Raw genomic sequence first — 17,939 nt, 5'->3', positions numbered from 1 at the left:
CAGAGATAAAAATGGTATCCATGAGTTCATCTGACTCTGGGGAAGTAGATAAAGGGATTCATAGCCAAAATCCCAAAGTATCCCTTTAATGTATCCCCCTCTACTTCAGATGAGCATCGGCAGCATGTTGTAAGCCATTCTTTGCCATAGGATAGGTAGGTGTTACCCTAGTAACATTGAATGGGTTCAAATCAAATACAAATGTATTTGCCACATGCTTCGTAAACAGGTGTAAACTAACAGTGAAATGCCTACATCCCAACAATGCAGAGAGAAAAATAGAAACACAAGGAATAAATACTCAATGAGTAACGATAACTTGGATATACACTACCGTTCAAAAGTTTGGGGTCACTTAGAAATTCCCTAGTTTTCGAAAGAAAAACTATTTCTTTGTCCATTAAAATAACATAAAATTGATCAGAAATACAGTGTAGACATTGTAATGTTGTAAATGGCTATTGTAGCTGGAAACAGCTGATTTGTAATGGAATATCTACATAGGCGTACAGAGGCCCATTATCAGCAACCATCAGTCCTGTGTTCCAATGGCACGTTGTGTTTGCTAATCCAAGTTTATCATTTTAAAAGGCTAATTGATCATTAGAAAACCCTTTTGCAATTATGTTAGCACAGCTGAAAACTGTTGTGCTGATTAAAGAAGCAATAAAACTGGCACAATTGTGGGTTCGATTACAGGCTCAAAATGGCCAGAAACAAAGAACTTTCTTCTGAAACCCGTCAGTCTATTCTTGTTCTGAGAAATGAAGGCTATTCCATGCGAGAAATTGCCAAGACACTGAAGATCTTGTACAACGCTGTGTACTACTCCCTTCACAGAAGAGCGCAAACTGGCTCTAACCAGAATAGAAAGAGGAGTGGGAGGCCCTGGTGCACAACTGAGCAAGAGGACAAATACATTAGAGTGTCTAGTTTGAGAAACAGATGCCTCACATGTCCTCAACTGGCAGCTTCATTAAATATTACCCGCGAAACACCAGGCTCAACGTCAACAGTGAAGAGGCGACTCCGGGATGCTGACCTTCTAGGCAGAGTTGCAAAGAAAAATCCATATCTCAGACTGGCCAATAAAAATAAGACATAGACACTGGACAGAGGAAGATTGGAAGAAAGTGTTATGGACAGACAAATCGAAGTTTGAGGTGTTCTGATCACAAAGAAGAACATTTGTGAGACGCAGACCAAACGAAAAGATGCTGGAGGAGTGCTTGATGCCATCTGTCAAGCATGATGGAGGCAATGTGATGGTCTATTTTGCAACGCCATGCCATTCCCTGTGGACGGCGCTTGATTGGAGCCAATTTCCTCTTACAACAGGACAATGACCCAAAGCACAGCTCCAAACTATGCAATAACTATTTAGGGAAGAAGCAGTCGGCTGGTATTCTGTCTATAACGGAGTGGCCAGCACAGTCACCGGATCTCAACCCTATTGAGCTGTTGTGGGAGCAGCTTGACCGTATGGTACGTAAGAAGGGCCACATCAAGCCAATCCAACTTGTGGGAGGTGCTTCAGGAAGCATGGGGTCAAATCTCTTCAGATTACCTCAACAAATTGACAACTAGAATGCCAAAGGTCTGCAAAGCTGTAAATACTGCAAATGGAGGATTCTTTGACGAAAGCAAAGTTTGAAGGACACAATTATAATTTCAATTATAAATCATTATTTGTAACCTTGTCAATAACTACATTTCCTATGCATTTTGCTATATTTCCTATTCAAACTCATTTCATGTATGTATTCATGGAAAACAAGGACATTTCTAAGTGACCCCAAACTTTTGAACGGTAGGTGTATACACAGGGTACCAGTTCCGAGTCGATATGTGCAGGGGTATGAGGTAATTGAGGTAGATATGTACATATAGGTAGGGATAAAGTGACTAGGCAACAGGATAGATAATAAAAAGTAACAGTAGCGTATGTAATGAGTCAAAAGTGTTAATACAAACAGGGTCAACGCAGATAGTCCGGGTAGCTATTGGTTAACTATTTAACGAACTATTTGGCAGTCTAGAGCTAGAGCAGTCTAGGCAGGGATAGAAGCTGTTCAGGGACCTGTTGGTTCCAGACTTGGTGCATCGGTACCGCTTCCCGTGCGGTAGCATAAAGAACAGCCTTTGACTTGGGTGGCTGGAGTCTGACAATATTTAGGGCCTTCCTCAGACACCTTCTGGTATAGAGGTCCTGGATGGCAGGGATGTACTGGGTTCCCCTCTCTACTCAAGCATTGATAGTAAGGCGGCATGATATGGGCAAAAAAATAAATAATCGAACTGCGTTTATTTAACCAAATATTGCGATTGGGTAAACTGTTGGAATCATAGAAATAGAATGATCTAGCGTTTCGCAGAGAGCAAATTACACAAACGAATTGTATAATTTAGAAAACATGTGGATTTATATTCAGAAGCAAAGTTGAAAGCTGCGTTGTTCATGTTTGGAAAAATCTGTTGACTGCATGCTGTTGTTTGGTCAATGCATGCTGAGTGAATCTGGAGCATGAGGAACTGCCTGCTTGAGTGACAGGGGGCAGGGCTGGTGTGTGGGATTGTGAAGCTGCCAAAAGAGGAAAGACTGAGTAGAGAACTCCGTCAACTCGAGTAATAAATCAAAAGTGAAAAGAAAAAATTGGCATTTCAAAATATCACAGCCTCTTCCGATATGGATATTGTGAAAGTCAATATCGCAACTTCAATAAAAATGTGGATAGTCGTGCAGCCCTAATTGGCAGTGTTGCAGGCTAGCTCCTAACATATTGCAGGAGCCAGGCAGGGTGTTGAGCAGAGGCAACAAGGGGTGGGTGGGCAGGCACAGTGGTGGCTGGTGGCACTTCAAATCAGAGGATGGGTTCATTGTAATGGCTGGAATGGAATTAATGGAACAGTATAAAACACATGGTTTCTTTATATTTGATGCCATTCCATTCACTCCATTCCAGCCATTATTATGAGCCGTCCTACCCTCACCAGTCTCCACTGTGAGTGTAGGGGACAGGTAACAGGTATATGTAGGGTTTAGGTGACTTACCAAATCTCTGGGGCTTTGCATCTGGGGTTCTGCATTCTAGGGGAGACGGGGGATAGAAGAACCAACCGTAGTCAATGTTTGCAGCAATACTAACTGAAGGAGAAGCATATACAGTGTATATCAGGCAAATTCATATCTGGACCTTGAAGCCAGTTCCACTGCTGAGTTTCATTCTTTCCCTCTAATCAAGGACTGATTTAGACCTGGGACACCAGGTGGGTGCAATTAAACATCAGGTAGAAGAGAAAACCAGCAGTGCCCATGTTCACCCTGGAGGTAGAAGAGGTTCTCTTTCCTCTGTGTAATTTAACTAACCCTAACCCTGGAGGTAGAAGAGGTTCTCTTTCCTCTGTGTAATTTAACTAACCTTAACCCTGGAGGTAGAAGAGGTTCTCTTTCCTCTGTGTAATTTAACTAACCTTAACCCTGGAGGTAGAAGAGGTTCTCTTTCCTCTGTGTAATTTAACTACCCCTAACCCTGGAGGTAGAAGAGGTTCTCTTTCCTCTGTGTAATTTAACTACCCCTAACCCTGGAGGTAGAAGAGGTTCTCTCTCCCCTGTGTAACATTTATATCCCTCCTATCATGTGTCAGATGAGACGGCAGTAGACAGATGAATAGATCTAGCCTGCGTCCCAAATGGCACCCCATTCCCTATATAGTGCACTACTTTTGACCAGAGCCCTATGGGCCTGGGTCAAAGGTAGTGCACTACATATGGAATAGGGTGCCATTTGGGATATACCCTAAGTGAAAGAAAGGTCCTGGTCTAATCAGAGGATGAGTATTGATCCCTCTTCTCTGATGAACGGCCATAGGCCCATCGACAGAGGGTGGTGAAGTTGATTGAACCTGCTGTTGGGTGGTGTTGGTGGTGAAGGCTGGGCTCCACTAATGGTGAGAGGAGAAAACCCGTTCCCATTATTATGACAACAGGGGGAATTTAACTGCTGCTTGGTGCTATAACTCAGCCCAGTGCTCGATGGCACAGGTGTTTAAGAATTCCCTATTTAGTTCACTACTTTTGATCAGGGCCCATTGGGCTCTGGTCAAAAGTAGTGCACCATATAGGGAATAGGGTGTCATTTGGGAGGCATATCATGTCACGGAAACATTACTCCTGGGTCTACTGGTCTGGAGTGTGTTGGTGCTGCTAGGGCCGTGGCGGTCACGAAATTTTGTCAGCCGGTGATTGTCAAGCAAATAACTGTCGGTCTCACTGTAATTAACCGTTAATTAACATAAACACATTTAGCATCGCCTGGCTTCCACACAAAGCCTACCAGCCACTGATGCTGACCTTTGGAACAGATACATTTAAAGAAATGTAATAAATCCATGTAATATAGCCTACACCTTCACAATAAATCCATTATCTATTTTAGACAGGTCTAAAGAAGCAGGATATTAATAAAATGTTGTCTATTTCAGAAGAACAGAATAGCATACCCTGAGTTGTCCTTATGTTAGGTCCTGATCTGGCTATGCCAAATGGCTGTAGGCTACACTAGTTCATTTAGCAGACAAGATTTGCTTAGAATTCCGTGGCATTATTTTATGGTATGAAGAATACAATTGAACAAAGCTGAACTAAAATAATATATTTTCTCCAAACGATGAGGGAGTGCGCACATGCGGCTTTTCTGTGTTGAGCAGTTAACAAAGAAATAGGTACTCCTATATGCTTAATTTAGAGTTATTAATGCAACTTTAGTTGTTCTACAAACGTTGGGCTATATGTTTGGATTTTTAAAACATTGTAAGGCTGCATGATGCGACTCTAATGATGATTTGAAAAAGTAGCTTGAAAGGCATGAGCTCGGTTTAGTTTTTTTTTTTCACTACATCAGTCACTCATTCACAATTTGACAAGCACTTGATAATGCCTAGAAATTCACGGCGGCATCCCATTTGTGTGGCCGTAATGCACCCTAACAAAATCCATGCCTTTTCCGGCCAGTGGCGGTGTGCCCTTCTCCCTGAGTGCTGCGCGCTCCATCACGTGATCGGGTCTTTCTCACAGGCTACAAGTGAAGACAGACACATCGGGGACGCAAGATATTGGTAGAACTGTCCACGTTTACTTTTCGTCAGCCAACATGATGAGTAGGCCTAACGAACAGCAAAAGCACTAGCCTATGTCAATCTACTATCCCCCATAGCACAAAGGTCGACCTATTCTATTCTGTGCGAGAAATAAATAGTCCAAACATAGTCTGGGACAGTTGTGGGATGCGATAGATCCCAAATTAATACAACCACTAGCATCAAAAAAACATTGTTACGCAATGTGGCTGAGGCAACAGATCAGAACGTTTAGCTTAAAATGTTGATATACAGTGGGGAAAAAAAGTATTTAGTCAGCCACCAATTGTGCATGTTCTCCCACTTAAAAAGATGAGAGAGGCTTGTAATTTTCATCATAGGTACACGTCAACTATGACAGACAAATTGAGGAAAAAAAATCCAGAAAATCACATTGTAGGATTTTTTATGAATTTATTTGCAAATTATGGTGGAAAATAAGTATTTGGTCACCTACAAACAAGCAAGATTTCTGGCTCTCACAGACCTGTAACTTCTTTAAGAGGCTCCTCTGTCCTCCACTCATTACCTGTATTAATGGCACCTGTTTGAACTTGTTATCAGTATAAAAGACACCTGTCCACAACCTCAAACAGTCACACTCCAAACTCCACTATGGCCAAGACCAAAGAGCTGTCAAAGGACACCAGAAAAAAAAATTGTAGACCTGCACCAGGCTGGGAAGACTGAATCTGCAATAGGTAAGCAGCTTGGTTTGAAGAAATCAACTGTGGGAACAATTATTAGGAAATGGAAGACATACAAGACCACTGATAATCTCCCTCGATCTGGGGCTCCACGCAAGATCTCACCCTGTGGGGTCAAAATGATCACAAGAACGGTGAGCAAAAATCCCAGAACCACACGGGGGGACCTAGTGAATGACCTGCAGAGAGCTGGGACCAAAGTAACAAAGCCTACCATCAGTAACACACTACGCCGCCAGGGACTCAAATCCCGCAGTGCCAGATGTGTCCCCCTGCTTAAGCCAGTACATGTCCAGGCCCGTCTGAAGTTTGCTAGAGTGCATTTGGATGATCCAGAAGAGGATTGGGAGAATGTCATATGGTCAGATGAAACCAAAATAGAACTTTTTGGTAAAAACTCAACTCGTCGTGTTTGGAGGACAAAGAATGCTGAGTTGCATCCAAAGAACACCATACCTACTGTGAAGCATGGGGGTGGAAACATCATGCTTTGGGGCTGTTTTTCTGCAAAGGGACCAGGACGACTGATCCGTGTAAAGGAAAGAATGAATGGCGCCATGTATAGTGAGATTTTGAGTGAAAACCTCCTTCCATCAGCAAGGGCATTGAAGATGAAACGTGGCTGGGTCTTTCAGCATGACAATGATCCCAAACACACCGCCCGGGCAATGAAGGAGTGGCTTCGTAAGAAGCATTTCAAGGTCCTGGAGTGGCCTAGCCAGTCTCCAGATCTCAACCCCATAGAAAATCTTTGGAGGGAGTTGAAAGTCCGTGTTGCCCAGCGACAGCCCCAAAACATCACTGCTCTAGAGGAGATCTGCATGGAGGAATGGGACAAAATACCAGCAACAGTGTGTGAAAACCTTGTGAAGACTTACAGAAAACGTTTGACCTGTGTCATTGCCAACAAAGGGTATATAACAAAGTATTGAGAAACTTTTGTTATTGACCAAATACTTATTTTCCACCATAATTTGCAAATAAATTCATAAAAAATCCTACAATGTGATTTTCTGGATTTTTTTTTCTCATTTTCTCTGTCATAGTTGACGTGTACCTATGATGAAAATTACAGGCCTCTCTCATCTTTTTAAGTGGGAGAACTTGCACAATTGGTGGCTGACTAAATACTTTTTTCCCCCACTGTATCAACTATTAGGCTATTTCTTCACATTATAAGCGCAGCAATGCGCACATGGTAGTAAGCTATAAGCGTGAATGTTCCATTAGCAGAAAACACCATTATCAAAAGTGACTGCAAATACAATTATGCATGTAATGCTTTTATTATAAAGGCACATTTTTATGGTGAAAATTATCTTCCTCAAACTTGAAACTCACGCGCTGCTTATGTATGCCAGTTAGGCTCTACACCCCTTGTAAAATGGATTAATGTGCTTAATTTTAAGAAGTTATTTGGCCACTTTAGTTATAATACAAACCTTATTAAAACATATAGGCCTATGGGCTAGGCTACATGAGGTGTGCGACTACGATTCGAAACAAATCGCAAGAAAAATGCATTGTTTCTTATGCTGAGCATCACTCACAAGTGATAATATATAATTCACAAGTGATAGGCTAATATTGTCACCCATCAGAACACTCTTGATTTAATCTTGTTTTTACATACACTACCAGTCAAAAGTTTGGACACACCTACTTATATTCAAGGGTTTTTCTTTATTTTTACTATTTTCTACATTGTAGAATAATAGTGAAGACATCAAAACTATGAAACAACACATATGCAATCATGTAGTAAACAAAAAAGTATTAAACAAATCAAAATATATTTTATATTTGAGATTCTTCAATTAGCCACCCTTTGCCTTGATGACAGCTTTGCACACTCTTGGCATTCTCTCAACCAGCTTCATGAGATAGTCACCTGGAATGCATTTCAATTAACAGGTGTGCCTTCTTAAAAGTTACTTTTTGGAAATTATTTCCTTCTTAATGCGTTTGAGCCAATCAGTTGTGCTGTGACAAGGTAGGGGTGGTTTACAGAAGATAGCCCTATTTGGTAATATTCCAAGTCCATATTATGGCAAGAACAGCTCAAATAAGCAAAGAGAAATGACAGTCCATCATTACTTTAAGACATGAAGGTCAGTCAATATGGAACATTTCAAGTGCAGTTGCAAAAACCATCAAGCGCTATGATGAAACTGGCTCTCTTGAGGACCGCCACAGGAATGGAAGACCCAGAGTTACCTCTGCTGCAGAGGATAAGTTATCTAGAGTTACCAGCCTCAGAAATTGCTTCACAGAGTTCAAGTAACAGACACATCTTAACCTCAACTGTTCAGAGGAGACTGTGTGAATCAGGCCTTCATGGTAGAATTGCTGCAAAGAAACCACTGCTAAAGGACACCAATAATAAGAAGAGACTTGCTTGGGCCAAGAAACACGAGCAATGGACATTAGACTGGTGGAAATGTGTCCTTTGGTCTGAAGTCCAAATTGGAGATTTTTGGTTCCAACCGGCGTGTCTTTGTGAGATGCTGTGTGGGTGAACGGATGATCTCCGCATGTGTATTTCCCACCGTAAAGCATGGAGGAGGTGGTGTTATGGTGTGGGGGAGCTTTGCTGGTGACACTGTCTGTGATTTATTTAGAATTCAAGGCACACTTAACAAGCATGGCTACCACAGCATTCTGCAGAGATACGCCATCCCATCTGGTTTGGGCTTAGTGGGACTATAATTTGTTTTTCAACAGGACAATGACCAAACACATCTCCAGGCTATGTAAGGGCTATTTTACCAAGATGGAGAGTGATGGAGTACTGCATCAGATGACCTGGCCTCCACAATCCCCCGACCTCAACCAAATTGAGATGGTTTGGGATGAGTCCGACGGCAGAGTGAAGGAAAAGCAGCCAACAAGTGCTCAGCATATGTGGGAACTCTTTCAAGACTGTTGGAAAAGCATTCCAGGTGAAGCTGGTTGAGAGAATGCCAAGAGTGTGCAAAGCTGTCATCAAGGCAAAGGGTGGCTATTTGAAGAATCTCAAATATAAAATATATTTTGATTTGTTTAACACTTTTTTGGTTACTACATGATTCCATTAGTGTTATTTCATAGTTTTGATGTCTTCACTATTATTCTACAATGTAGAAAATAGTAAAAATAAAGAAAAAACCTTGAATGAGTAGGTGTTCTAAAACTTTTGACCGGTAGTGTATACTAAATAATATATGCTTGACATTTGTTTTGATTTAGAATGGACCATTATCATGCACCTGTGGTTTATTTTCATGCCAGCCAGGTAGGCTATACTCCTGTTGTAAATATAAGCAATGTGCTTAATATTAGGGAAGTTGAGAAATAAATATAGTAGGCCTAGCCTATAGAAAGCTGATCCTCCTCTTTTTAATAGAGGCCGTCACTCTGTTTTCTCGCGCAATTGCATAGCTTATTGAAATATTGCGCAATATGAGCTCATGGGCTCTCATGGAGTGTTTGATTAGATTTTCGAAAATATTTGCATTGATGTCAGAGTGATTAGAGGGACAATAGAGTGCTGATAACCAGGCAGTTAGCAATTTTGGTAGGCTACTAATGACCATCAGCAGCATCAGAGCTTGGAGAAGCCTAATTACTGTGACTAAACGGTCACGTGGAATTTGACTGCCTTCATGACTCGTGACCGCCGGTGTGGCGGTAATACGGTCACCGCAACAGCCCTAGGTGCTGCTCAATCTGATTGACATTCCACACAACAACAAGTGTATTTCTCAGTCTGTCCCTGGCCTGCCTGTTCCTTCATCCATCCATCAATCAATCTCTCTAATCTGTTCTGAGGGAGCTGAGCGCTATAGGTTCCCACTGAGAATAGCTGGATCAGGGGTTGCGTCCCAAATTCACCCTATTCCCTATAGTGCATTACTTTTGAACTAGCTTTTTGGGCTCTGGTCAAAAGTAGTGCACTATGTAGGGAATAGGGTGTCATTTGGGACATAGACCAGGATAATAAAGAGTAGCGCAGTGCCGGAGCAGCACAATCAATCAGCATGCTGAATTGTCATGTTGTGTTAGGAGGAGGATGGGAGGAGAACACAAGACTTACTGGGGAACTGGGAGATTAACTAGATCTGTGACACGGTTTAAGACACACACAACCACAGGATCTAACGACATACATACAGACAGACACACAAACACAAACTTTCCTGAGAGTATGGGACATATGACAAATGGGGCCTCCACTTTCTAAGGGTCCTAGAAAGGAGGGAAGTACAGTTTGCGGTGATAGGAAAGCAGAGAGAGACATACCACTTCTCTGGGCAGGAAGGCCTCCTCCTGTCGTAACACCACCAGCCCCACAGCCCCTCCCATGGGCGTGGCCCTCAGCAGAGAGACCACCTCCTCCTGGGTCAACCCAACCAGGTCCACTCCATTCACCTGGAAGACAAACGGCAATTAGTAACATACATTGAGACCTCTAAACCCCACACTGAGGAATATGTGACTAGTTTCAGGAAAATAGGCATATGTCGCACGTCACTACTTCACAAGAGAGCCATTTGAACGTAAACTTTAAAAAAAACATTGGCCAGAAATGCCTTCTGGAACATGTGAACTTTCATGTGCCTTATTAACAAATGTGTATGCCATCTGTAAATACGAATAAAATTGTTAAATTACAAGCATAGTTGGTTTAGCCACAGAAAAAGACAGCAACCTTCCCGCTAGCCATGATTGGCTGAGATAATGAGTGGGCTGGACATGCTGAGAGAGGAGTTCAGATTGGTCTGCCATGTAGCACGTTTCTGTCTATAACATGAGCTGGTCAGTATGTGTAGGTAATCCTTTCTAACGCGGCTTTAAAAAATATATATCACGTAGTAGAACTGCATAAGTGTTGCTCTCCACTTTCTGGAGGACTGAGTTTTGAAATCAGTGGAATTAGAGTATGATAGCTAATGAGATGGATAAAATTCTGGCGTTTGATTGCAAATATACAGACGGAGTCGAAAAGAGAACACACAGAAGGATGTTGTATAAAACACCTCTCCGGATTACATCTTCAAACTAAGGGTAAAAAAAAAAAAAAAAAGGGCAACCATGGTATCTGTGACAGAGAGGGAGAAGTGTCCATCCATGTACACGGGTAAGATAGTCTAGCTAGGTACATTTTCAGATATTACAAGTTTCTAATCTTGTCAGAAAGTCATTTACATTTCAAGTTAAAGTGTACTGTTAGCTAGCTAGCTAACGTTAGCTGGCTGGTTCGCTAGCTAACATTACGTGTATGATCTGTGTAGTAATATTATTCGTATCTCAGAGCCAATTGCATTGCTAGTTATAGCCTAATGTTAGCTAGCTAACATTGAACCTGGTTGGTTAGCTACCTGCAGATTCATGCAGGGTAGTAACGTTATGAGTTGGGATTATGGTTCATTGTTTAGCTAGCTAGCTACATGTCTAAACAAAAGACTCCACTATGCAAGTAACCATTTCAATAGAATGGTCATGATGTCACTGCGACAACTGTCGATTTACGTAGCTGGTAAATTCGCTCTGGCTATCTACTCTGATTTCATAGCACTCTCGTCTGAGTGTGCCAGAGCACAGAATAACTGACGAATTTACGTACGCTCAACACCCGTTGAATATGGCCATTGTCAGTAAACGTTGGCAAAAAAGCATAACTAAATTGTTGCCAGCAGCACAGTTGCAGTCACCAGCTCTGCTAGGGTGGGTAAAATGGTCAGTGAGCTATTCTCTCATTTGTGTCTGGAAGTAGCACGCAAGCTAGCCAACGTTAGCCAGTTAGCTTGGGTGCTGTTGTTAGGTCAGAACGCTCGGATCAACCCTACTCCTTGGCCAGAGCGTCCAGCGTGTGCTCTAAACGGTCCGAGAGCGAAACATTCTGAATTTACGAACAGACAATCTGACAAAGCTCTGAGTTTAAGAACACCCAGAGCACACACTGTCACTCCTGATTAAATTAACACACGTAGTATAAACCAGCATTTAGTCTTGAAATCTTTGGTTGTTTAGTACATGGCCTCACATGTGAATCCTTAAAAGAGGTGGGTGGGGCTAAAGCTTAAGAGGGTGTGAACGATTCTGAATGGGTATAGACAAAGAAGATCTCTCCAGTAGGTGTACCAAAACATTCAAGGGCCATTTTCTCAAAAGTGAGGTTACAAGTTGATCAATTTTCAAAGCAGAATTACTTTCCCATTGTTCCTCAACTGTAGTGTATGATATACAATTTTCTAGCTCCGAGTCTCTACTTTTATCCAATGTAAAAAACAAAATGTCAAATTTTGCTACATAAGACCAAATCGAGCCGGTTGGTCACATATGCTGTCATTCACTTGAATTGGTCCCACCAAGACACTATTATGAGCCTTACAGCCTAAATAACAAGTCTACAGTGAGGGAAAAAAGTATTTGATCCCCTGCTGATTTTGTATGTTTGCCCACTGACAAAGACATGATCAGTCTATAATTTTAATGGTAGGTTTATTTGAACAGTGAGAGACAGAATAACAACAAAAAAAAACAGAAAAACACATGTCAAAAATTTTATGAATTGATTTGCATTTTAATGAGGGAAATAAGTATTTGACCCCTCTGCAAAACATGACTTAGTACTTGGTGGCAAAACCCTTGTTGGCAATCACAGAGGTCAGACGTTTCTTGTAGTTGGCCACCAGGTTTGCACAGATCTCAGGAGGGATTTTGTGCCACTCCTCTTTGCAGATCTTCTCCAAGTCATTAAGGTTTCGAGCCTGACGTTTAGCAACTCGAACCTTCTGCTCCCTCCACAGATTTTCTATGGGATTAAGGTATAGAGACTGGCTAGGCCACTCCAGGACCTCAATGTGCTTCTTCTTGAGCCACTCCTTTGTTGCCTTGGCCGTGTGTTTTAGATCATTGTCATGCTGGAATACCCATCCACGACCCATTTTCAATGCCCTGGCTGAGGGAAGGAGGTTCTCACCCAAGATTTGACGGTACATGGCCCCGTCCATCGTCCCTTTGATGCGGTGAAGTTGTCCTGTCCCCTTAGCAGAAAAACACCCCCAAAGCATAATGTTTCCACCTCCATGTTTGAGGGTGGGGATGGTGTTCTTGGGGTTTTAGTCAGCATTCCTCCTCCTCCAAACACGGTGAGTTGGGTTGATGCCAAAGAGCTCGATTTTGGTCTCATCTGACCACAACACTTTCACCCAGTTCTCCTCTGAATCATTCAGATGTTCATTGGCAAACTTCAGACGGCCCTGTATATGTGCTTTCTTGAGCAGGGGGACCTTGAGGGCGCTACAGGATTTCAGTCCTTCACGGCGTAGTGTGTTACTCTCCATGGTGGAGAGTTTGGAATCTGATTGATTGCTTCTGTGGACAGGTGTCTTTTATACAGGTAACAAGCTGAGATTAGGAGCACTCCCTTTAAGAGTGTGCTCCTAATCTCAGCTCGTTACTTGTATAAAAGACACCTGGGAGCCAGAAATCTTTCTGATTGAGAGGGGGTCAAATACTTATTTCCCTCATTAAAATGCTAATAAATTTCTAACATTTTTGACATGCATTTTTCTTGATTTTTTTGTTGTTATTCTGTCTCTCACTGTTCAAATAAACATACCATTAGAATTATAGACTGATCATTTCTTTGTCAGTGGGCAAACGTACAAAATCAGCAGGGGATCAAATACTTTTTTCCCTCACTGTATGTGCCAGACTGTATTTGAGGCCAACACAACATAAACCATTGCGAACAGAGATCTAGGAAGGGTGATCAGGCAGTTAGTGTTACTCCCTTCATCTTGGGTCTCACCTCCAGCAGCCTGTCCCCAGCCTTGAGGTGTCCGTCCTGGATGGCAGCTCCTCGGGGCAGGATGTTCTTCACGTAGATGGGCGCCGAGCCACCGATGGGGACGTCACGCGATGTTATGCTGAAACCCAGACCCTCCGAACCTGATGGATGTGTGTGAAAAAGTGTGAGAAGGCCTATATTTGAACTTGCCCTCATATCACAGGTACATTAGGACATACACAGCAACAAGACATACAGTGGGGAGAACAAGTATTTGATACACTGCCGATTTTGCAGGTTTTCCTACTTACAAAGCATGTAGAGGTCTGTAATTTGTATCATAGGTACACTTCAACTGTGAGAGACGGAATCTAAAACAAAAATCCAGAAAATCACATTGTATGATTTTTAGGTAATTCATTTGCATTTTATTGCATGACATAAGTATTTGATCACCTACCAACCAGTAAGAATTCCGGCTCTCACAGACCTGTTAGTTTTTCTTTAAGAAGCCCTCCTGTTCTCCACTCATTACCTGTATTAACTGCACCTGTTTGAACTCGTTACCTGTATAAAAGACACCTGTCCACACACTCAATCAAACAGACTCCAACCTCTCCACAATGGCCAAGACCAGAGAGCTGTGTAAGGACATCAGGGATAAAATTGTAGACCTGCACAAGGCTGGGATGGGCTACAGGACAATAGACAAGCAGCTTGGTGAGAAGGCAACAACTGTTGCCGCAATTATTAGAAAATGGAAGATGTTCAAGATGACGGTCAATCACCCTCGGTCTGGGGCTCCATGCAAGATCTCACCTCGTGGGGCATCAATGATCATGAGGAAGGTGAGGGATCAGCCCAGAACTACACGGCAGGACCTGGTCAAGGACCTGAAGAGAGCTGGGACCACAGTCTCAAAGAAAACCATTAGTAACACACTACGTCGTCATGGATTAAAATCCTGCAGCGCACGCAAGGTCCCCCTGCTCAAGCCAGCGCATGTCCAGGCTCGTCTGATGATCCAGAGGAGGAATGGGAGAAGGTAATGTGGTCTGATGAGACAAAAATAGAGCTTTTTGGTCTAAACTCCACTCGCCGTGTTTGGAGGAAGAAGAAGGATGAGTACAACCCCAAGAACACCATCCCAACCGTGAAGCATGGAGGTGGAAACATCATTCTTTGGGGATGCTTTTCTGCAAAGAGGACAGGACGACTGCACCGTATTGAGGGGAGGATGGATGGGGCCATGTATCGCGAGATCTTGGCCAACAACCTCCTTCCCTCAGTAAGAGCATTGAAGATGGGTCGTGGCTGGGTCTTCCAGCATGACAACGACCCGAAACACACAGCCAGGGCAACTAAGGAGTGGCTCCGTAAGAAGCATCTCAAGGTCCTGGAGTGGCCTAGCCAGTCTCCAGACCTGAACCCGATAGAAAATCTTTGGAGGGAGCTGAAAGTCCGTATTGCCCAGCGACAGCCCCGAAACCTGAAGGATCTGGAGAAGGTCTGTATGGAGGAGTGGGCCAAAATTCCTGCTGCAGTGTGTGCAAACATGGTCAAGACCTACAGGAAACGTATGATCTCTGTAATTGCAAACAAAGGTTTCTGTACCAAATATTAAGTTCTGCTTTTCTGATGTATCAAATACTTATGTCATGCAATAAAATGCAAATTAATTACTTAAAAATCATACAATGTGATTTTCTGGATTTTTGTTTTAGATTCCATCTCTCACAGTTGAAGTGTACCTATGATAAAAATTACAGACCTCTACATGCTTTGTAAGTAGGAAAACCTGCAAAATCGGCAGTGTATCAAATACTTGTTCTCCCCACTGTATAGTCCAAATGGCCATAGAAAACCAAAAAAGGCATTCCAATAAGAAAATGGAACACGGGAAAGATTCTGGACGGCTAGTATGGAATGTTGAGACAATAATAATAATATAATATAATATGCCATTTAGCAGACGCTTTTATCCAAAGCGACTTACAGTCATGCGTGCATACATTTTTTTTTTTGTGTATGGGTGGTCCCGGGGATCGAACCCACTACCTTGGCGTTACAAGCGCCGTGCTCTACCAGCTGAGCTACAGAGGACCACCCATACACAAAAGAGACAAGATGCAGTGTTGACCTGCAGAATCCTTCCGGCCTAATGAGACAGACTGAATCTGACTGTAGAGGATGGGGATCGTACCTCTCCTCTCCCAGACGGCACCACATTCAGAATGTCTTAGTAGAACGTCTACCAAGCCTAATCCCGCTGTTTGAGCTGTGTACGGTAAACAGAGGATTCCAGAATGCTCAGAAGATTCTGTTTCAGAACACTCTAAATCCCTTCCATGTCAATAAGCCAATCAACTTCCCACCATAGTATGGGCATGTATTATACTTACCGGTAAATGTCTTTACCATTGCCGTACTTCATATGGTACACAGGATCTTTCAATACACATTAGCTTGATTAGGAAAGACCTGCTCAATGTCTTATAGAGTTTAATTCCAGATTGATTGGGTTACAGCTTGGGTTTTGTAAGTGAGTCTGAGTTACGATGCAAACAAACCAAGTAAATCTATCCTCCAAATAAGGTTTAGTCTACACTCAAAACGTAACAAACAAGCCAGGTGAAGTCTCATAAATGAATGTTAAATCTGCAACTCCTGTGCTCATTCAACCAAAGCAAACAAACAAAAACAAGGAATGGTAGAAAGAGAAATGTCTTCCAGTAACTGGTGGATATTATTAACAGCGCTATGTTTATGTAGGCCTCCAACTAAAGCCCAATAAAATGATATAGACACCTGGATGTGGTCAGTGGGGATCTTATTAACAGGAACCAACCAGGTTGGGAGTTATGGGCTGCTTTCCAAATGGCACCCTACAGTATTCCTTATATAGGGCACTAATCTTGACCAGTGCATTATAAAATAGCGAATAGGGTGCCGTTTGGGATGCATCCATGATACCTGGCCTTTCAGTACTCTGGCTTGGTTCCAGGCCAGGAGTCCAGGACAGTGGAGAGATCCCAACACAGGGCTGGTGTGCCATATGGAGTGGGCACACTACACAGATGAGTGGCTGCTTAGCAACAAGCCCTCTGGCCCCCCAGACCTGGCAGGCACACACACCTGGTCCTTATGGCAGACTGGTGTGTGTGTCTCCTATGGCAGAGGCCTGTGCTGTGTCAACTCTGTCCAGCTGTCAGTCACTACATACACCCCTGAGATGTGTTTCATTAGGAATTCATGGCTCAATCTGAATCTGCAACCCATTTTCTATCCACCCCTTCAGGCAAAAGTGGGAGGCCGTTTGGCCATCTTTATTCAAGGCTACATCAAATTTCTGATGTGTGCATCTCTTCAGTTGAGACTGGCATTTGTTTATTTGGAAGCTACTATAATAATTCTATCTTTCCACCTAAACCATTTGCTATGTTCCTCCTAAACAGAACAAGTATTTATTTATCCAACCTCATCACACAAACCTAAACAAAGCATTTTGTTTCTAGAGTCTAAGAGGCTAAATTCTTAGACTGAGGGAAAGTAACACTGCGTAAAATGGCCTGTTTCCAAGTGTGTACATGTAAGTCAGAATACCTTTAATGATAATAAGTAGAAGCTCATTACTGAGAAGTCAGAGTTTGACCAGTCTTGATTAGTTGGCTCTAGAAGGTCATGGATCTTTACACTAAATATTTACGCGAATAGCCCCTAACACCTTGTCTACTGTCCTCATATCACACCCCAGTTCAGCAGGCAACCTACGGCTAACATTTATTTAGTAGGCCTATAACCTAGTTCTAAAAACATCTTATGAAGAATGACAGACTATATAGTTAATGGAGTCTATACTCATACAATCGTCAATTAAAGATCCAATATCAAACTTGAATTCAAACTTTATTTGAAGTGTATTTAAAATAGCAACACACTTAAAACAATAAAATGAAAAAACAAGCACGGCAATAAAATATATCAAAACCCAAAGGCGTCATTGATTAAAGGGCAAGCTAAAAAGGCTGGTTGACAAATGGGATTTTAACACCTACAGTTTCACAGTACAATGCAAAGTTCCATATAAAAAACATATAAAAAGTATCATACACCTAATAAAATAAACAAAAACAATGATGAATAATTAAATGTTTTTACTGCTATAATTTAAGAAATGAACTAAAGCTTGTTGTCAAATTCCCAATGCTAGGCCCCTTGATTTCTCATAGTTTCACCTCCAAGTAGCCTAATGCCTAAAAAGCAGCCCTGCACAGTAAAAAATGGGGTGTTAATATTTCAGAGTAAAGTTATTTTAACCC

The 17,939-nt window shown here is 42.3% G+C and overlaps 1 protein-coding gene across 2 annotated transcripts in view; it reads right to left on the bottom strand.

The window, feature by feature from the left end:
- The window catches only part of LOC311147253 (partitioning defective 3 homolog), a 308,941-nt gene that overhangs the window by 105,639 nt on the left and 185,363 nt on the right, over positions 1–17,939 (bottom strand). For both annotated transcript variants that reach the window (XM_084183924.1, XM_084183925.1), the window contains 3 exons: positions 13,642–13,781; positions 10,125–10,253; positions 3,053–3,088 (listed from right to left, as the gene is read on the bottom strand). In XM_084183924.1, coding sequence (XP_084040050.1) covers positions 3,053–3,088; positions 10,125–10,253; positions 13,642–13,781 — 305 coding nt within the window. The remainder of the gene's footprint in view (positions 1–3,052; positions 3,089–10,124; positions 10,254–13,641; positions 13,782–17,939) is intronic.

This window comes from Coregonus lavaretus (genome assembly GCF_964263955.1).
Source record: "Coregonus lavaretus genome assembly, chromosome: 19".
Lineage (NCBI taxonomy): Eukaryota > Metazoa > Chordata > Actinopteri > Salmoniformes > Salmonidae > Coregonus > Coregonus lavaretus.
This window is presented reverse-complemented; position numbering and strand designations above follow the sequence as displayed.